This window comes from Ceratotherium simum, chromosome 14 (genome assembly GCF_057802395.1).
Source record: "Ceratotherium simum simum isolate JZ-2026a chromosome 14, ASM5780239v1, whole genome shotgun sequence".
Classification (NCBI taxonomy): Eukaryota; Metazoa; Chordata; class Mammalia; order Perissodactyla; family Rhinocerotidae; genus Ceratotherium; species Ceratotherium simum.
The window spans coordinates 46309951-46329093 of record NC_141913.1 but is presented as its reverse complement, the minus strand read 5'-3'; the positions used below and the strand labels follow the sequence as shown (position 1 = coordinate 46329093).

Genomic DNA, 19143 nt, shown 5'->3' with positions numbered 1-19143 from the left:
AGATGTCTGGACAGGGAAAATGGTGGAGGGCTCTTGCACTGGCTCTGCCGCCACTGAGTTTTCTGGCCTTAGGAAATCATGCAACCTTTCATTACATTTTCAAGATCAAGGGAACATGTCAAATCATCTTCCAGTCTGAGGTTCTGTGGTCCCAAGATTAAAGAGGAGCTCTCTTCTGCATGCCTGTGAATTTTGCTGTGTTTTCTGTTTCATAAGTTCCCATTAACCTGATGAAGCTCAAACACAGCTAAGAAGGCGAATCAAAAGGAAAAAATAATCCATGAGGTTATAGAAAAGTAGCAGCTATTGATGGTGATACACAGCCATGTCTAAGGAGGGAAAAGCAGGTTATTTCGGGGGCCCTAGGGTGTTAGAGGAGAGGAGAGGGAGGAGGGGAGAGAAATCGGAGTGAGAACCATTGCCAAGAATACCCTGTGTGGAAGGAACCTGATGAATGGCTCCCCAAAGCACCTTCCTGGCAATAAATTGAGGAGGTGTGGCTCGTTCTAGAAACAGATCACCTGTTTAATGGAAACCAGCATAACTCAAACAATCCTCAGAAGCTTCTTTCTGCCAATGGAGATCCCAGTTCAGCTCCCTGAGTCATAGGAGGTGTTCCTATCCCCTTAATCTTGTTACAGGTAGATTGAAAAAGTGAGAAAAATCTGAGTTCTCTGTACAATTAAATCACATATGCCTGCTTGGAACAGATGTCTGGAAATTATATCCCAAAAGCAACTATGGAAGATTTGAGCTGTGGTTTCATTTCTATAACATCACTCCAGAAAATCTAACTGGATTGTGATTGATATAGTAATGCCGCTTTGCCTAAAATGTCATCATTACCCTGCTTGTCTTGTGTACAGCATAGGAATAATTATAATGGAGAATAAATGGCTTGATTTGTGTGTGTGTGTGTGTGAGGAAGATCAGCCCTGAGCTAACATCCATGCCAATCCTCCTCTTGTTGCTGAGGAAGACCGGCCCTGGGCTAACATCTATTGCCAATCCTCCTCCTTTTTTTCCCTTTTTCTCCCCAAAGCCCCTGTAGATAGTTGTATGTCATAGTTGCACATCCTTCTAGTTGCTGTATGTGGGACGCCGCCTCAGCATGGCCGGACAAGCGGTGCGTTGGTGCGCGCCTGGGATCCGAACCCAGGCCACCAGTATCGGAGTGCGCGCACTTAACCGCTAAGTCACGGGGCCGGCCCACATGGCTTGATTTTTAAATCAGGAGGTTCCCTAGAGCTTCGTAAAAAAGAAGTACTAATTATTCATTTGAAGTACTTTTCTGTAGCTGTCACCCAAGAACAATTAGCCAGTGTTTTTGCAGCCTTGCTCGAAGCCCAGAATTGGCACTTGAATCTTTCCAGTCCCTAGTCCACTTGAGGTGTCTTTAGAAAACCTAACCTCCCTCTAGGGAGCATATGTCATCAGTAAGCATGCTATTTACTAACGACATGTGGCCAAGGCCTTTATATTCTCAGCGATGTTTGCTGCTTTTCTTCTTGGTGACGCTGTCTGGTTTAGTTGCGCATATTTGCCTTCTCTATGCCAACACTTGGGAATATTTGGGAGTCATAACTCCTTTGTACATTGAGATCATTTATATTATTTCAGGTGGGTTTTCAAATGTTGTCAAATTTCTTTCACCCCTAATTCCAGTTGAGTGTTTCCTTTACATGTCCCTCCAGGAAATATCTCACTGCCTTGTCAAGATATAATTTTCAAAAAGCTGAAATCTCTCAAACAAATATAGTAGGAACACGTAGCAAAGATCTTCTTCAACTTATTAAATAATGAGGAACCAGTAGGATGGTAAAGCTGTTCACAGGAGCATTTGAGGAATGGAGGTTTATATCATCGATCAGACAAAAGAGTGCTGAAATAAGTGTGCAAATAGACACAAGACTGGTTCATCTTGGACAGGTAATAAGCCTTGGGGTTATCTTTTCTCCTCAACAGAAACCTACAAGTTATAACTTATGAGTGTCTGAGGGGGTTCTATTTGAGTAGTAAACAGCGAAGTCAAGTGCAGGAGCATTCTCCTATAATTAAATTCTCTGTGGGTGAGGCCATTCAACAGTGACGTACAAAGGACATACAATCATCCTTTTGCCTTTGTCCTCAAGTTTTGGATACTTTTCCTGAACGGCTAGAGTGTGGGAATTAGGTGTCAGGACACTTTCTTGTGGCTGGGGCAAGGCGAGTGTACTCTGAGGAAACCAAGAAGAAAGTGGTAGCTTCCTCTGAGTATTTGTGTGATGGTGGTGTGTCTTGCTTCCATGAAGATCTCCAGCTGGCATCCTCCAGTGCTACCTCCACCATCATCAGCACTTTCTTGGTAACCAGAGGGCCCTGGGCTTCTGGCAGGGCAGTTGTCCCCGTGGAGTGGGTTGGCTGGAAGCCGAGCCAAGTCTTAGAGCACAGGTCATGTTGTTCCTGCTGGACAGCCAGGGAGTGATGAGCTGGCTGCCACTGAAGGTAGGTTCTCATTGGTTGGCCATAGAAAGGGCACCCCAAGGACTTCTCAGCCCAGACTGGAGGGTGTGCAGTGGGTTCTGCCAACATCCCCCCCCAACAGAATGTGAAACTGAGCTTTTTCCTTATTGATTCGAGAAGGTGCAAGATCACTTCTTTTCACCTCCCACAGTTTATATCGGTATTTCCTGTGTCCATCGCCTCCCAGACTGGAAGACCCTCAAGGACAAGGACTGTGCATTTTTTTAATTTCATCATTGAGTGCCCCGGGACTGGGCACACAGCAGCTAACCCACTCTGATGGTTTGTGACCACTCAGCAGGCTAGACCCTTGACTGAGGCTTCATGTGCCGGGTGTTGGTTACTCCTCACACATCTAAGAGGTGGTCTTACTCTTTCCTCTTTCCCAGATGAGGAAACTGAGGGTGACAGACTAGGTAACGTGCCTAAGGTCAGCTTAGTGACATAATTGAGCTGAATTCTGATCAGAAATGTTAACGACAGCGCCCAGATTTCGCAATTCCCGTTCTTTGCTCTGTTAATGGCAGTCAAATCTCCTAAATGTTTCTGTGTATTAATATTGAATATTAGAGTAAGGATGTTAAACCAAAAATGTATTGATCATCCTCTACAGATAAATAAGCTATTTAAACAGCTTTTCACCACCTTGTCCTTTAGCCAGCTCATTGGCTGAAAACATTAGGGCAGGGAAGCATTTGCTTCTTTCTCCTTAAGTGAATTAGAAAAATGCAACTTGAGAATGATGATGGGTGCAAATGTTAATGTCCCCCATTGCAGTGCAGGAGACAACTCCACTGTGTCCTTGGCCATCGTTCAAGCCAGTCAGAAGGACCAGGGTCTCTATTATTGCTGCATCAATAACAGTTATGGAAAAGTGACTGCTGAATTTAATCTCACCGCTGAAGGTAAACCTCAGCTTTCCACTTGCAAATGAAAACCACTGGCCCCTACCAGCTCTGACTGTTCATCTCTACTGAGGGCATTCTCTTCTTTGTCTTCTTCTAGTTCTCAAACAACTTTCAAGTCACCAGGATACTAAAGGTAAGCCAATCTGAGTTGGATGTCAGAGGAAATGGGAGAAGCATAAAGCAGGAAATAGCTCCTGGAGTCAATGATAGAAGCAATATTCCCGTGGACTCTTGTAATCATGTAGGAGAGAGCCCAAGAATGACTGAGAAATGAAGGACAGTTCGTGAGCTATTTCATCCTGATTGCAAGGCCTATTATAAGTGCATTAGCCCACGAATATCCAGAAATGTATTCTTTATGAAAGAGATCAGCCTGCAGCAGTGCACTTATTGGGAACATGTGGAGGGGAAATTTGGAGTTAGGCTTTTTCCTTTAAGCATCACACTTGCATTCAGCCCATCTGCGTGGAATTTTTCAGCCTCTCGCACTTACACAGCATGTTTTGTTTCTTCGATTTACTTTTCAGTTTGACTAGCCGAATAGATTCCCAAAGAAAGCCTAGTGTCTAGGAGGAAAACTCCATTCATTTGCATCTTAATAAAAATGAAAGATGGGTTTCCGTGCTTTCCTTTGGCACTTGTGCACACCTGGGGAAGCAGCAGCCTAACAGCTGCTCCTGCACACTCACACTGCCACTGGGCCACCCATTGAGTATATTTAATGGAGAGCATGCTCATCATGACTTTGCTCTTAAGGAAAATTACCCATCCCCACACACATGCCCACCCCCACCCAGTAGTATGCTGGTAAATTTTTAATAACCTGCCCGGGGCGGAGGGAGGCCCTGATTTGTAGAGTTTTCCAATTTCTTTGGTGCAAATACTCTCACTGTGGCCAGTTTTTTGGGGTTTTTTTGTTTTTCTTTTCTTTGCTGAGGAAGATTTGCCCTGAGCTAACATCTGTGCCAATCTTCCTCTATTTTTTTGTAAGTGGGACACCACCACAGCATGGCTGGTGAGTGGAGTAGGTCTGCGCCCGAGATCTAAACCCACAAACCCGGCCACCAAAGTGAAGCATGAGGAACTTGAACCACTCATCCACGGGGCTGGGCCCTCACCGTGGCCAATTTTAAACTGCCAGTGTGACGTCACAGGAACGTGGAGCTGGGAAGAGATGTCCACAGTCAGCTCTCAGGAGTGGAGTGAGCTCCAGCACGTCTCTGCAGTCCCACCTCACCCCGTGTCACCACAGTTTCTAGCAGTGTAGGAGGCTTGGTCAGTTTTAGGAGAGAGATGAATAAAGCTCTGATAATTAAATTGATTTAACATCTTAAAGATTTATCACATGTGCTGGTTTTTAAAGCAATCAAGATGCGGTAACATCCAGTACATTAAAGGCGAGGAGCTGGGATCTCACCTTAGAAATGGTCTAGCAACTATTGTGATATTTATCCCAAGCAACAGACTTAAATACAAACTCTTTGCAGATCCATTCAAATGCTACATACCTGTCTTTAGTGTATAGTGTACTTGTGGTATAATTTTAAATCCTTCCCCCGTTTCTGCATCCATCACCCCAAAAGTCTAGTATTCAAAAGAATACCCTTCCTTCTTATACATCAGAAAAGAGAGTGACTTTCAGAAGAAGTTTCTCTGCTTTTTCAGCTTCTTAGCTTTTATTTTTTTTAAATTTTTTGTTTATTGCGGTAACATTGATTTATAACATTGTATAAATTTCAGGTGTACATCATTATACTTCTATTTCTGCATAGACTACGTCATGTTCACCACCCAAATACTAGTTACAACCCATCACCACACACACGTGCCGAATTATCCCTTTCACCCTCCTCCCTCCCCCCTTCCCCTCTGGTAACCACCAATCCAATCTCTGTCTCTATGTGTTTGTTTGTTGTTGTTATTATCTACTACTTAATGAGTGAGATCGTATGGTATTTGACCTCACGCTGACTTATTTCACTTAGTGTAATACCCTCAATGTCCATCCATGTGGTCACAAATGGCTGGATTTCATCGTTTCTTATGGCTGAGTAGTATTCCATTGTGTATATATACCACATCTTCTTTATCCGTTCGTCCCTTGATGGGCACTTAGGTTGCTTCCAAGTCTTGGCTATTGTGAATAACGCTGCAGTGAACACAGGGGTGCATGTATCTTTACGCATTGGCGTTTTCAAGTTCTTTGGATAAATACCCAACAGTGGAATAGCTGGATCATATGGTAGTTCTATCCTTGATTTTTTGAGGAATCTCCATACTGTTTTCCATAGTGGCTGCACCAGTTTGCACTCCCACCAGCAGTGTATGAGAGTTCCCTTCTTTCCACATCCTCTCCAACACATGTTGTTTCCGGTCTTGTTAATTGTAGCCATTCTGACGGGCGTGAGGTGATATCTCATTGTAGTTTTGATTTGCATTTCCCTGATAGTTAATGATTTTGAACATCTTTTCATGTGTCTGTTGGCCATCTGTATATCTTCTTTGGAGAAATGTCTGTTCAGGTCTTTTGCCCATTTTTTACTTAGGTTGTTAGTTTTTTTGTTGTTGAGATGCATGTGTTCCTTATATATTTTAGAGATTAACCCCTTATGGTTAATGGTTTGCAAATATCTTCTCCCAATTGTTAGGGTGTCTTTTCGTTTTGTTGATGGTTTCCTTTGCTGTGCAGAAGATTTTTAGTTTGATGTAGTCCCATTTGTTTATTTTTTCTATTGTTTCTCTTGCCCGGTCAGACATGGTGCTTGAAAATATGTTGCTAAGACTGATGTCGAAGAGAGTACTGCCTATGTTTTCTTCTAGAAGTTTCATAGTTTCAGGTCTTACATTCAAGTCTTTAATCCATTTGGAGTTAATTTTTGTGTATGGTGTAAGGTAAGGGTCTACTTTCATTTTTTTGCATGTGGCTGTCCAGTTTTCCCAACACCATTTGTTGAAGAGACTTTCTTTTCTCCATTGTATGTTCTTGGCTCCTTTGTCAAAGATTAGCTGTCCATAGATGTGTGGGTTTATTTCTGGGCTTTCGATTCTATTCCATTGATCTGTGTGTCTGTTTTTGTGCCAGTACCATGCTGTTTTGGTGACTATAGCTTTGTAGTATATTTTGAAATCAGGGAGTGTGATACCTCCAGCTTTGTTCTTTTTTCTCAGGATTCCTTTAGCTATTCGGGGTCCTTTGTTGTTCCATATAAATTTTAGGATTCTTTGTTCTATTTCTGTGAAAAATTTTGTTGGAGCTTTGACAGGGATTGCATTGAATCTATAGATTGCTTTAGGAAGTATGGACATCTTAACTATGTTAATTCTTCCAATCCAAGAGCATGGAATATCTTTCCATTTCTTTGTGTCATCTTCAGTTTCTTTCAGCAATGTTTTATAGTTTTCGGTGTACAGATCTTTCACCTCTTTGGTTAAGTTTATTCCTAGGTATTTTATTCTTTTTGTTGCAATTGTAAATGGGATTGTATTCTTAATTTCTCTTTCTGCTACTTCATTGTTAGTATATAGAAATGCAACTGATTTTTGTTTGTTGATTTTGTATCCTGCAACTTTACTGTATTCGTTTATTCTAAAAGTTTTTTGGTGGATTCTTTAGGGTTTTCTATATATAACATCATGTCATCTGCAAATAGTGACAGTTTCACTTCTTCCTTTCCAATTTGGATCCCTTTTATTTCTTTTCCTTGCCTGATTGCTCTGGCTAGGACTTCCAGTACTATGTTAAATAGAAGTGGTGACAGTGGGCATCCTTGTCTGGTTCCTGTTCTTAGAGGGATAGGTTTCAGTTTTTCACCATTGAGGAGGATATCAGCTGTGGGTTTGTCATATATGGCCTTTATTATGTTGAAGTACTTTCCTTCTATACCCATTTTATTCAGAGTTTTTATCATAAATGGATGCTGTATCTTATCAAATGCCTTCTCTGTATCTATTGAGATGATCATGTGATTTTTATTCTTCATTTTATTAATGTGGTGTATTACGTTGATTGATTTGCGAATGTTAAACCCTCCCTGCATACCTGGAATAAATCCCACCTGATCATGGTGTATAATCTTTTTAATGTATTGTTGTATGCGATTTGCTAGTATTTTGTTGAGGACTTTTGCATCAATGTTCATCAGTGATATTGGCCTGTAATTTTCTTTTTTTGTGTTGTCCCTGTCTAGTTTTGGTATCAGGGTAATGTCGGCTTCGTAGAATGAGTTAGGGAGCTTGCCCCCCCCCTCAGTTTTTTGGAAGAGTTTGAGAAGGATAGGTATTAAGTCTTCTTTGAATGTTTGGTAGAATTCACCAGGGAAGCCGTCTGGTCCTGGACTTTTATTTTGGGGGAGGTTTTTGATTACTGTTTCGATCTCCTTACTGGTGATTGGTCTATTCAAATTCTCTACTTCTTCTTGATCCAGTTTTGGAAGGTTGTATGATTCTAAGAATTTATCCATTTCTTCCAGATTGTCGAATTGGTTGGCATATAGCTTTTCATAGTATTCTCTTATAATCTTTTGTATTTCTGAGGTGTCTGTTGTAATTTCTCCCCTTTCATTTCTGATTTTACTTATTTGTGCCTTCTCCCTTTTTTTCTTGGTGAGTCTAGCTAAAGGTTTGTCAATTTTGTTGATCTTTTCAAAGAACCAGCTCTTGGTTTTATTAATTTTTTCTGTGGTGTTTTTAGTCTCTATTTCATTTATTTCTGCTCTGATTTTTATGATTTCCCTTCTTCTACTGGTTTTGAGCTTTGTTTGTTCTTTTTCCAGTTCCTTTAGGTGCATTGTTAGATTGTTTATTTGAGATTTTTCTTGTTTGTTGAGATAGGCCTGTATTGCTATAAACTTCCCTCTTAGAACTGCTTTTCTAAATTCTGGCATATCGTATTTTCATTTTCATTTGTCTCCAGGTATTTTTTGATTTCTTCTTTGATTTCTTCATTGACCCAGTTGTTGTTCAGTAGCACTTTGTTTAATCTCCACGTATTTGTGGCTTTTCTGATTTTCTTCCTATAGTTGATTTCCAGTTTCATACCATTGTGGTCAGAAAAGATGCTTGGTATTATTTCAATCTTCTTAAATTTATGTAGACTTGTTTTGTGGCCTAATATGTGATCAATCCTGGAGAATGTTCCATGTGCATTTGAAAAGAACGTGTATTCTTCGGTTTTTGCATGGAATGTTCTGTATATATCTACTAGGTCCATCTGTTCTAGTGTGTCATTTAAGGCCAGTGTTTCCTTATTGATCTTCTGTTTGGATGATCTATCCATTGGTGTAAGTGGAGTGTTAAAGTCCCCTACTATTATTGTGTTACTGTCTGTTTCTCTTTTTATGTCTGTTAATAATTGCTTTATATATTTATGTGCACCTACATTGGGTGCGTAGATATTTACAAGTGTTATAGCCTCTTGTTGGATTGTTCCCTTGATCATTATGTAATGCCCTTCCTTGTCTCTTTTTACAGTTTTTGTTTTAAAGTCTATTTTGTCTGATATGAGTACTGCTACCCCAGCTTTCTTTTCATTGCCATTTGCGTGGAGTATCTTTTTCCATCCCTTCTCTTTCAGTTTGTGAGTGTCTTTAGGCCTGAAGTGTGTGTCTTGTATGCAGCATATATATGGGTCTTGTTGTTTTATCCAATCAGCCACCCTATACCTTTTAATTGGAGCATTTAGTTCATTGATGTTTGAAGTAGCTATTCATAAGTATGTACTTAGTGACATTTTTTTAACTTTTTTTTTCTTAGTGTTTTAGTAGTCCTTCTCTTTTCCTTTCTCCTTCTACAGAGAATTGATGGTCTCTTTAGTTTAACCTCTGTCTGAAAGCTCTACTCTTTAACTCCCCTCCTCCCTCATTTTATGTTTTTGATATCATATCTAACCTCTTTTTTGTGCATTTGTATCCATTACCCTCTTTTCATGGAACTAGATAATTTTTCCTATTTGTGGTCTTCTCTTTTCCCCTTAAATCAGTCTCTTTAACATTTCTTGTAGCACTGGTTTCTTGGTGACAAACTCCTTTAATTTTTGCTTGTCTGGGAAATTTTTGACCTCTCCTTGCATTTTGAATGATAACCTTGCTGGGTAGAGTATTCTTGGCTGTAAGTTTTTTCCTTTTAGCACTTTAAATATATCGTGCCACTCTCTTCTAGCCTGTAAGGTTTCTGCTGAGAAGTCAGCTGATAGCCTTATGGGGTTTACTTTGTATATAACTTGTCTTTCTCTTGCGGCTTTTAGAATTCTCTCTTTATCTTTAATTCTGGACATTGGATTATGATGTGTCTTGGTGTGGGCCTCTTTGGGTTTATCTTGTTTTGGGGCTCTCTGTGCTTCCTGTACCTGAATGTCTGCTTCCTTCCTTAGGGAAGTTTTCATCTATTATTTCTTGAAATAGATTCTCTGCCCCTTTGTCTTGCTCTTCTCCTTCCGGGACACCTATACCACGGATGTTAATGTGCTTGATGTTGTCCCAGAGGTCCCTTAGACTGTCCTCACTCTTTTTAATTCTTTTCTCTTTTACCTGTTCAGCTTGGGTAATTTCTTCTAGTCTTTCTTCCAGCTCGCAGATCCGTTCTTCTGTATCCTCTACTCTGCTTTTGAGTCCCTCTAGTGAATTTTTCATTTCCAGTATCGTATTCTTCATTTCTGATTGGTTCTTTTTTATATCTTCCATTTCTTTGTTGACATTCTCACTGAGTTCATCTATTCTTCTCCCCAGATCAGTGAGCATCCTCAACACTCTTAGTTTGAACTCTCTGTCGGGTAGGTTGCTCATTTCTGTTTCACTTAGTTCCTTTTCTGGGGTTTTGTCCTGTTCCCTTACTTGGAATGTATTCCTTTGCCTCCTCATTTTGCCTCTTTCCCTGTGCTTGTGTCTACGTATCAGGTAGGTCAGCTACGTCTCCTGCTCTTGGATAGGTGACCTTATATAAGTGATGCCTTAGGAGGCCTGCAGTGTGCTTCCCTTAGTTCTCAATGTTCCAGGGGTGACCCCTATGTGGGCTACGTGTGTCCTGTTGTGGCCTGTTTGCTCTCCCTGTATGCACCCAGGGAGGCCGAGTTTTGCTCCTGGTCAGCTGTTGTAATGCTCAGCTGTTTATAGTTGTTGTAGGCCCTTCAGTCTCTTTATCAGGTGTGGGGAGCCCCAGCACAGTTGGCTGCAAGTTCTAATACCACATTTGTGTTGCAGTATTTCTTTTAAGTGAGTAGGCCCCCAGCGTGGCAGGTTGTTAGGCTCAGGGGCTTACAATTGCTATAAGCCTCCAGCCTTTAGGTCTCTTGTCAGCTCTCTGAGGATTGCAGCTGGGTGGGGCTGGCCTCAGACGTGGGAGCACCCAATTGTTTCAGGCTTTGGAAGGTGGGGCAAACCCCCTATGTAGGTCTTTGAGAAGCACAAGTCTTCTGCAGCTGACAAGCCCTGCCGCCCACAGGTCCACACACACAGTCAGCACAGTCCTGCCCTGTGTGTGTGCCCCGACCTCCTGAAGTGGACCCAGTCTCTCCATGGCGGGAGCCCCACACTCTCCACCACCGCCCCACTCTCCACCTGCTCCTTGTGCACGCCCTGCCCCACTGAAGTGGGCTCAGTTGCCAGGCTGCAGAGAATCCAGTCACCAATCTATGCAGGCCCACAAGTTGCCTGAGGGCTTGTTGTTGGGTGGGGCCAGTCTCTAGGGTGGGCTGCCTGCCCTGGCTGAGCTGGATTAAGTTGGTGCTCTAGTGGGTGGGGCAGACCTGGGCTAGCAGGCCCCGGGGAGAACTCCAATGGCGTCTGTGTCAGCACATCCACACCAGGCCACAACAATGGCCGCCGCCAATGTCCCAGTCCCTGGAGAGGTTTCACCTCTCACCGAGATGCACTCAGGGCCTATCAGGTGAGTCTCTCTTCACCACAGCACTGTGCACCTTTATTTCTGGTGATTTTAGGTTGCTTTCTGAAACAGGTGAGTTTGCACGTGGGTCCTTTAAGAGCCAGTTTTAATTTCTTTGTGAACCAGCTTTTCTGGGGGTACTCCCCAATGTTTTAGTAGCAGGCAAAGTCAGATATTGTGCCACTCGTCTCGATTGTGCTGGGTCCACAAAATGCCCACAGCGGGGACACTCCCGGCTCAGGGCCCTGCTCCTCCAGGGAGGCTGTGTACCTGTGCGCTGCTCCCGGGTGGCCGTGAGGTGCTGTGGCTTGTGAAGGTGGCGTTTTTCCTCTCCAGAAGGGAGTTTCTGCCTCTTCCACCTCGATTAGGATTGTCCTTTGTTGCAGGAGTTCCTCTTATCCAGTTTTCAGTTCTGTCTCATGGGTAATTTTTCCACAAGTAGTGGTAAATTGGCTGTGTCCTCGGGAGGAGGTGAATTCAGAGTCTGCTTACGCCGCCATCTTGACTTCTCTCCCCAGCTTCTTAGCTTTGATTGGCATTCACATCCCGGATGCTTGGGATGACCTCATTAATTGGGGTTTGCAGAAACTCATTTCTTGAGGTTTTTACCAGTCAGGAATGAGACCCCAGTGGGGATAAGCTGCTGGCCACTGCTCTTAGAGCCCTGTGACTCCACCGACAGGGTTTGGGTCTAGACCCTGACGACATCACCTTCTCCCAGCTTCTTCTCTCTGAGATTGGGGGTTCCAGTCTCAATGACTCACTGGGCTGGGGAGGCCACACCTGTCCTCTCCATCCTCTTGTACTTTCAGATGCAGAAGCTTCAAATGACTTTATCACCTTTTTTATTTGGAGAAATCTCTCTCGCTAAACATTTTATTAATTTATTCCTCTAGAAGAGGAATAAATAACATTTTACAAGTTGATCTCTAATGAAAAATCTCATAAAACCAAGCTCATGGGAAAGCTCAAAATGAGTGATGGTTCAAATAAAACACAAGCTAACACAACTTAGTGATAGCACACAGGGCTTTCAAAGAAAGTCCTGAGATTTATTTTTCTTGCATTGTTTTATCTTTGTTAAGTAGACATTTCGGTTGGTAATTATAGACAGTATTGTCAATGATACCATATATAGTACTGTACAAAAAATTTTCCTTCCCATTTCTGAGCATAGAGTCTGGAACAACTTTTGTCTTTAGTTAATTAAATTTGATGAATTTTAAAGCACAAACTGCTTACTTTTAAGAATACCCAAATTTTAGAAATTTTGGGATTTTGAAGGAAAACAATGTGGTAAATATGGCTCGTATTTATTGGGTGCCGGTGTATATACATAAAACACTTCCTATATTCTTTAAGTGGTATTAGGGGCCAAATTGTTAAAATGAAATTAGTCATGTAACTAGAATTGAGAAGATTTGGGTTATATAAAAAGCACTCCCTCTCCATTTTGTTATGTAATTTTTATTTATTTATTTATTTATTTATTTATTTTTTAAAGATTTTATTTATTTATTTTTCCCCCAAAGCCCCAGTAGATAGTTGTATGTCATAGCTGCACATCCTTCTAGTTGCTGTATGTGGGACACAGCCTCAGCATGGCCAGAGAAGCGGTGCCCGGGATCCGAACCCGGGCCGCCAGCAGCAGAGCACGCGCACCCAACCGCTAAGCCATGGGGCCAGCCCTGTTATGTAATTTTTAAATTTCACTTTAAAAAAAGCTATGCTCTTCCGTATAAATTAAAAAAAAACTTTTTCTGGTTCTGTTCCTTAGGACAAAATCTATGGTACAACTCTCTTCTTAAAATTTATCTGGGAAAATGTCACATTTGCCTACCTGTCTTCCTGCTGCTCCATCCCAGTTCTCTCTAGAAACCCAGGCCAGTTTACTCAGCAGGAGACCTCTGTTAGCCTTTGTGAAAAGTTTTGAACCATCTTTCTGAGTATTCTCTTTCAAATGGCACCTTCACCCACTTTTTCTGTTTGAAAATCCCCCACCTGCCCCCTTTCTTTCTTTCTGGCAATAACTAGGCCTAGACATCATTAATATCCTTTAAGAATAGTTTCAATCTCCTTACTTTTAATAGCTAGCATCCATCATAGACTGCTCTTAAAACATATGATTTGAAAATATTTTTAAAAGAAGAGAAAAATATTTTTTTAAATATTCTAAATAGAAGTTTGAAGTGGGATTTTCACACCACCTATGATGTCTTTATTCTTTCAAACATTCAGAAAGATGATCGTTTTCATAGACTTTGAGGAGTGGAAGGCATTTTTAAAAATCTAAACAATCTTATTTCATTGAAAGCCATCTTACTTTCTTCTCTCAGCCAATCAGAAGTCTGACTTGGTCGTCTGTAGTTTAAAATGGAACGTTCTGATTGAATCCTTTGTCATCTGAAACATGTACAGAATCAACTCTGAAACAGCTGCTAGAAAACTCAAAAAATAATTCTTTTTTTTTTCAAATAAATCCAAAATAATTCTATCTTTTTTCAATTTCTCTTCAGAGGCAGTTATTTTTAACTATTTTGTTTTGTTTTGTTTTTTTGCCTACCTATTTCTTATATCTATGACATGCATTCTCAACAAAGACAGTATCACCCCCAGAGGGCAAAAATTCGTTCTTGGGGAGGCAAAAAAACTTAGTCTTTTTGTGTGTAAAGCACAGATATACATACAGTACATAAATAGATATACAGTATACCTGCAGTATTAAAATTTTATGGGGGCAATTAGAAAAAACTTCTAAGAAGGCTCCTTGTGGGAGGTAAATAATGATAAAAAAGTTGGGAAACATTCATCTATCAGATTTCATCATTGGTCCTTCCTCTCTCTTTTACACTTTACCTATCTTTTCGACTTGCCTTTACCTTGCTTAGTTCTCCTTGTGTTTTCCAGATCTGTCTAAAATTCTTCTCCTAGTTTCCTCAGTTTGACTCCAGGCAATCTTCTCCCCTCTCATCTGGTCCACTGGGGCCTCACACTGATCCTCCTACATCTCCTCAATGACCCATCTCCCCCTCACCACCCACCCATCTCATCTTTGATCTATGCCTCTGTTGGGAATTAAGTATAGTTTCCCCTCCTAGATTCCACAGGTCAACCTTGTCATTGTCCCTCCGTGGGAACATTCATTAGCCAAGAGTAGGATTGGGGGATATTCCATCCAACCAAAGTTGCGCTGTGTTTTAGGATGTGAAGAGATTGAATTCAGCCAACTTATCTTCAGAGAAGATTTCCTTCATGATAGCTACTTTGGGGGCCGCCTGCACGGTCAAATTGCCACGGAGGAGCTGCACTTTGGGGAAGGCGTCCACCGAAAGGCCTTCCGCAGTAAAGTGATGCGGGGCCTCCTGCCAGTCTTCGAGCCCGGCCACGCCTGTGTGCTCAAGGTGCACAATGCTGTCGCCTACGGGACCAGAAACAACGATGAGCTTGTCCAGAGAAACTACAAACTCGCTGCCCAGGTGGGTCCACCTGCCGTAAAGGTGGCAATTGAAATGTGAGAGGGACCCATGATAACCTGAGATGAAAATCAGACTCAGAATTGATGGGAGTGTCTCCAAGAGGGTGTTTTCTCCCTTTGGGGTATGCTTATAAGGGAGCCATGGGATTAAGACTAAATGCTGGGAATCATGTCTCAATTCCCAGGAGTAATTTCTTGGCCTCATGCCAGCCAGATGGGACTCAGCCTGTGTCTGGAGGCACCTCATCAGTTCTGACCTGGACTGGGATCATTTCTGTGCCTAGGAAGTCCCATGAGATCCCTGGGGGCTTATTGGACACAAGATCATATGGAAAGTAGGGGTTCTAAGCTATACTAGATTCCAGGATTCCCAAGGATTCCCAAGGACAGCTAAAATCAGGATTGGTTTCTGGAGTGTTTTGTTTTATGGAGGAGGAGGAGGCTGCAGTGTATTCAGAAGAGTCAGTGTTTGTCCTGTTTCTTGCCTTCCTGACTTTGGTTCAATGTCAGCCCATAAGCTATGGAGGGAGATTGACCCAAGTCTCTAGCTAAGTCCCCACCTTTCTGTGTTGTTGAGTCACAGAACTCTTGAGGCAAGAGGAGAGCATCAGCTTCTCTCCCTGCCTCCCCCTCCCACATAGGTCAACGTGCCTCACTCTTGACACCAGCACTGGCCAAGCTTCAGGAGAGCTGGGTCTAGCTCTTCACAAACTGGGTGCGTTTTTAAAATTGTTACCTATAAAATGAATAAGTATTCTGAGATGAATCTCTCAGGTGCTCTTAAGCATTAATCATCCATGATTCTCTCAGATGTAGCAATGTCATCTGGGACTTGGTGCTCATGAAGGCAGCCCCTCTTCTCCAAGTATAGCATTTTGCCAATTGTCTTCCTTTCTCTTCCAAATCCACCCTTCTTTTTTCTTTTCTTTCACTGAGTATTCCTTCCATCTCAAATATTATCTGGCCCAGTCGTGGAAAATCCCCCAGCATCCAGACTCCCAATCAGAAAGGGCCCCCAGAGTGGAAAACAGGATCCAATTTGCTTTGTATCAGCCAACAATCTTGTCAAAGTGTTCACTGTTTACTACTCAAATTACCCTTTTGAAGAAGAACCTCAGGTGGGAGAACTCATGGAAAACCCAGCAGGCCCCAAGCTTTACCTGGCATCCTGCCAAGGGACCAGTCCCCTGAGCTCAGGGGTGAACTTCAGCCATATGAGTTCTAGAAATTTTATAGTTCAGGGACATGTGGCTCCAGAGACCACTTGTCCTCCACTTGAGTAGTTCCTTCAGGTCTAAGAGCTCTTCTGCAATTGGCCAGCTCTTGGTTGCAATAATTGTTGCCTCAGTGCCCACAACCAGGGGATGGGTTTGGGAATCCATTGGCTTGAGCTATATGAGGAAATCTGATTAGCCTTACCAGACAACTCTCTGAATTTCCTCTAATAACTTGGATTTCTCATGTGTTTGGGTGGTGTAGGAATGCTACGTTCAAAATACTGCCAGACACTATGCCAAGATCTATGCTGCTGAAGCACAGCCTCTGGAAGGCTTTGGAGAAGTGCCAGAGTAAGTGTGTTCACCCTCTCTTATATTACTACCCTTGACTTGTTGGGGACTCGGGGGGGCCTGGAGGGATGAGAGAGTGAGAAGGACCAGTAGGACAAGCATTTCAATTGGTCTCTGTCTGTAAGCTCCACGAAGGCACACATGGCTGCTATCCTATTCTTCACTGGGTCACCAGAGGCTTACAGAAAGATACTTGATAAATAGTCTTTAAACAAATGTATGTATGTATGTATGTATGTATGCATGGATGGATGAATTCAATAAATGTATCTATCATGTTAAATAGAAAAGAAGGAATATCTACTCTCACGGATATTACATTGTCTAAACAATAAGCAAATATAAGAGAACACGAGAATATCACAAAACGATTAGTCCTATGATGAAAATAAAGTATAGTGCTGTGTCATGGAAGAGTGAACTGGGTGATCAGAAATATAGGAAGATAGTACCTACTTCCTGGAATCCCACAGTGATGAATTACACTGATTACTTTTGTCCACTCATTGACTAAATATTTGTTGACCCAAGCAGATTTTTGGATGTCTGGAGCTTGTGTTTACTGGTCTCTTTATCTGGTTGAGATCATATGTGCGTGCTTAAGTAGAAAAAGAAAGTGTGTGCCAGTGCATGTTGGAAATTTCAGACAGAGCAAGTCTTTTATATATCAGTAAAATATATCATAGTGAGGAAAGAAGGAAGGAATTCTTGTCTACACTGTCCCTGTTAACTCACAAAATAGGAAAAATTCTCTTCCTGAGGTGATATGCTGGGCATACCATGTATAAAGTCTATAAACCCTTTGCCAAGAATTGCTTAACAGGGCCGGCCCTGTGGCTTGGTGGTTAAGTGCGCGCGCTGCGATGCTGGCGGCCCGGGTTCGGATCCCGGGTGCGCATCGAGGCACCACTTCTCTGTCCATCCTGGGGCCGAGTCCCACATGCAGCAACTGGAAGGGTGTGCGGCTGTGACATACAACTATCTACTGGGGCTTTGGGGGCAAAAAATAAATAAAATCTTTAAAAAAAAAAAAAAAAAAAGAATTGCTTAACATACTTATTTAGTACACAAACACTTCTCAGCAACTCCAAGAAAGATTAACATAATGCAAAGAAAAAAACACTTAATTGCTTTTCTGTTAAATACACCAAGACAGCAACCTGGACCGAGTTGTGTCTCCCGTTATAAGAACCACCCCATCCCACACTCTCTTTCTTCTCCAGTTCCCCTCTTCCCAGTCTCTGTCCTCTTAGGTTCTTCTCAAGAAGGAAGAGTCAACCCAGTAACCAGTTCACCACGCACAGAACTGCAGCGCCCTCCTGCGGGGGCAGACCCAAATTTTGTGTGGCTTAACTCATACACAATTTGGGGCCCTTTCTAAGGAAAAGAATTCAAAATTATGAATATAAAGATTGGTCCAGGGACTTGGAAAGGGCCGGAGCAAGTGAGAGTAAGGAGGGATAGGGATAAGTGTCCTCGAAAGGGCATCTATGCCACGTTCCACATTCATTGAACCAAAATCAGAGGATTCTACACAGGAAACGCACACGCGTGCGCGCACACACACGGTGCCTACCTATCTCCTCTCTACTGCTTTATTTTTTCATGTAGCATGTAGCACTATACATTTACTTGTTTATCTGTCTCCTTCATTTAAATGTAAGATCCTTGTGAGCAGAGCCTCTGTTTTCTTTACTGTTGTTTTCTGGAACAGCATCTGAAAGAGTATCTGACACACAGAAACCACTGAATGAATATTTGTTGACTGAATGGAAGAAAGGAAGGAAAGATGGAGGGATGGATGGAAGGATGGGAATGTGGCGGACGGATAGGTGGGTTATAGTCACCAGACCAGTGGGTCATTGAGGTATAATGAAGACATTCATTTCTATAGGGCAGTTAAACCCCATCCCAAGGAGGAGTGTCTGACCAACCCTTGGAACAAATGAAAAACAGAAACACGTCCTTTTACCCATTGAATAATCATTGGGGTATTTTTTTGTCTAAATCTAATGGAACCCAGGGATTTATTCTGCAGCTCCCTGATACTCCAGGTGAGGGTAGAATGCCCCCCAATGTCTTTATTCCCATCAGAGAATATGACGTGTGCCCATATTCTCTTCCCTTCTAGGATCATTCCCATTTTTCTTATCCATCGACCTGAGAACAACATCCCTTATGCAACAGTGGAGGAGGAGCTGATTGGAGAATTTGTGAAGTATTCCATCAGGGATGGGAAAGAAATAAACTTCTTGAGAAGAGAATCGGAGGCTGGTCAGAAGTGTTGTACCTTCCAGCACTGGGTATACCAGAAAACAAGTGGCGGCCTCCTAGTCACAGACATGCAGGGTGAGGAGAGCAGCTTGACCCGGGCGCCAAGGATGCTGTGCACCTGGAATGTTCCTGGGGATGGGGAGAGGGGGAGAGGGAGAAGTCTGCTGGGTGCCTTTAAGTACCTTTACCAGTGGAAAGTGTTACTAATGTCTCATCATAAACAAGGTGTGACAAAGGAGCCCAAAATAGCCAGCCAAGGGGAGTAATACAGTATAGTTTAATAATTCATACCAATAATGCCTTCCCATTGCAACAGGTAACTGAAGATTGGCTTTATTGTTATATCCTCAACAAGCACAATTCAGAAGTATATATGAAAATCTGGATGTACCAAAAGCTAAATTAAGATGTAATAACTCATTTTTAGTAGGTGAAAAAGTCTTTCACAGTTGCTTTAGTTTTTAAGCTCCCCTGGTGAATTTACAGCATTTCAATTTATATACAAATTGTTAGGAAAACATTTGTCATATGAATTGGGAAT

General features: G+C 42.2%; 1 protein-coding gene across 1 annotated transcript in view; it reads left to right on the top strand.

Moving 5' to 3' along the window:
• Positions 1 to 19143, top strand: part of ALPK2 (alpha kinase 2) — a 153056-nt gene that overhangs the window by 113315 nt on the left and 20598 nt on the right. The window contains exons 7-11 of the mRNA XM_087439276.1: positions 3280 to 3407; positions 3508 to 3543; positions 14487 to 14761; positions 16240 to 16328; positions 18460 to 18677. Of these exons, the coding sequence (XP_087295402.1) occupies positions 3280 to 3407; positions 3508 to 3543; positions 14487 to 14761; positions 16240 to 16328; positions 18460 to 18677 (746 nt within the window). The remainder of the gene's footprint in view (positions 1 to 3279; positions 3408 to 3507; positions 3544 to 14486; positions 14762 to 16239; positions 16329 to 18459; positions 18678 to 19143) is intronic.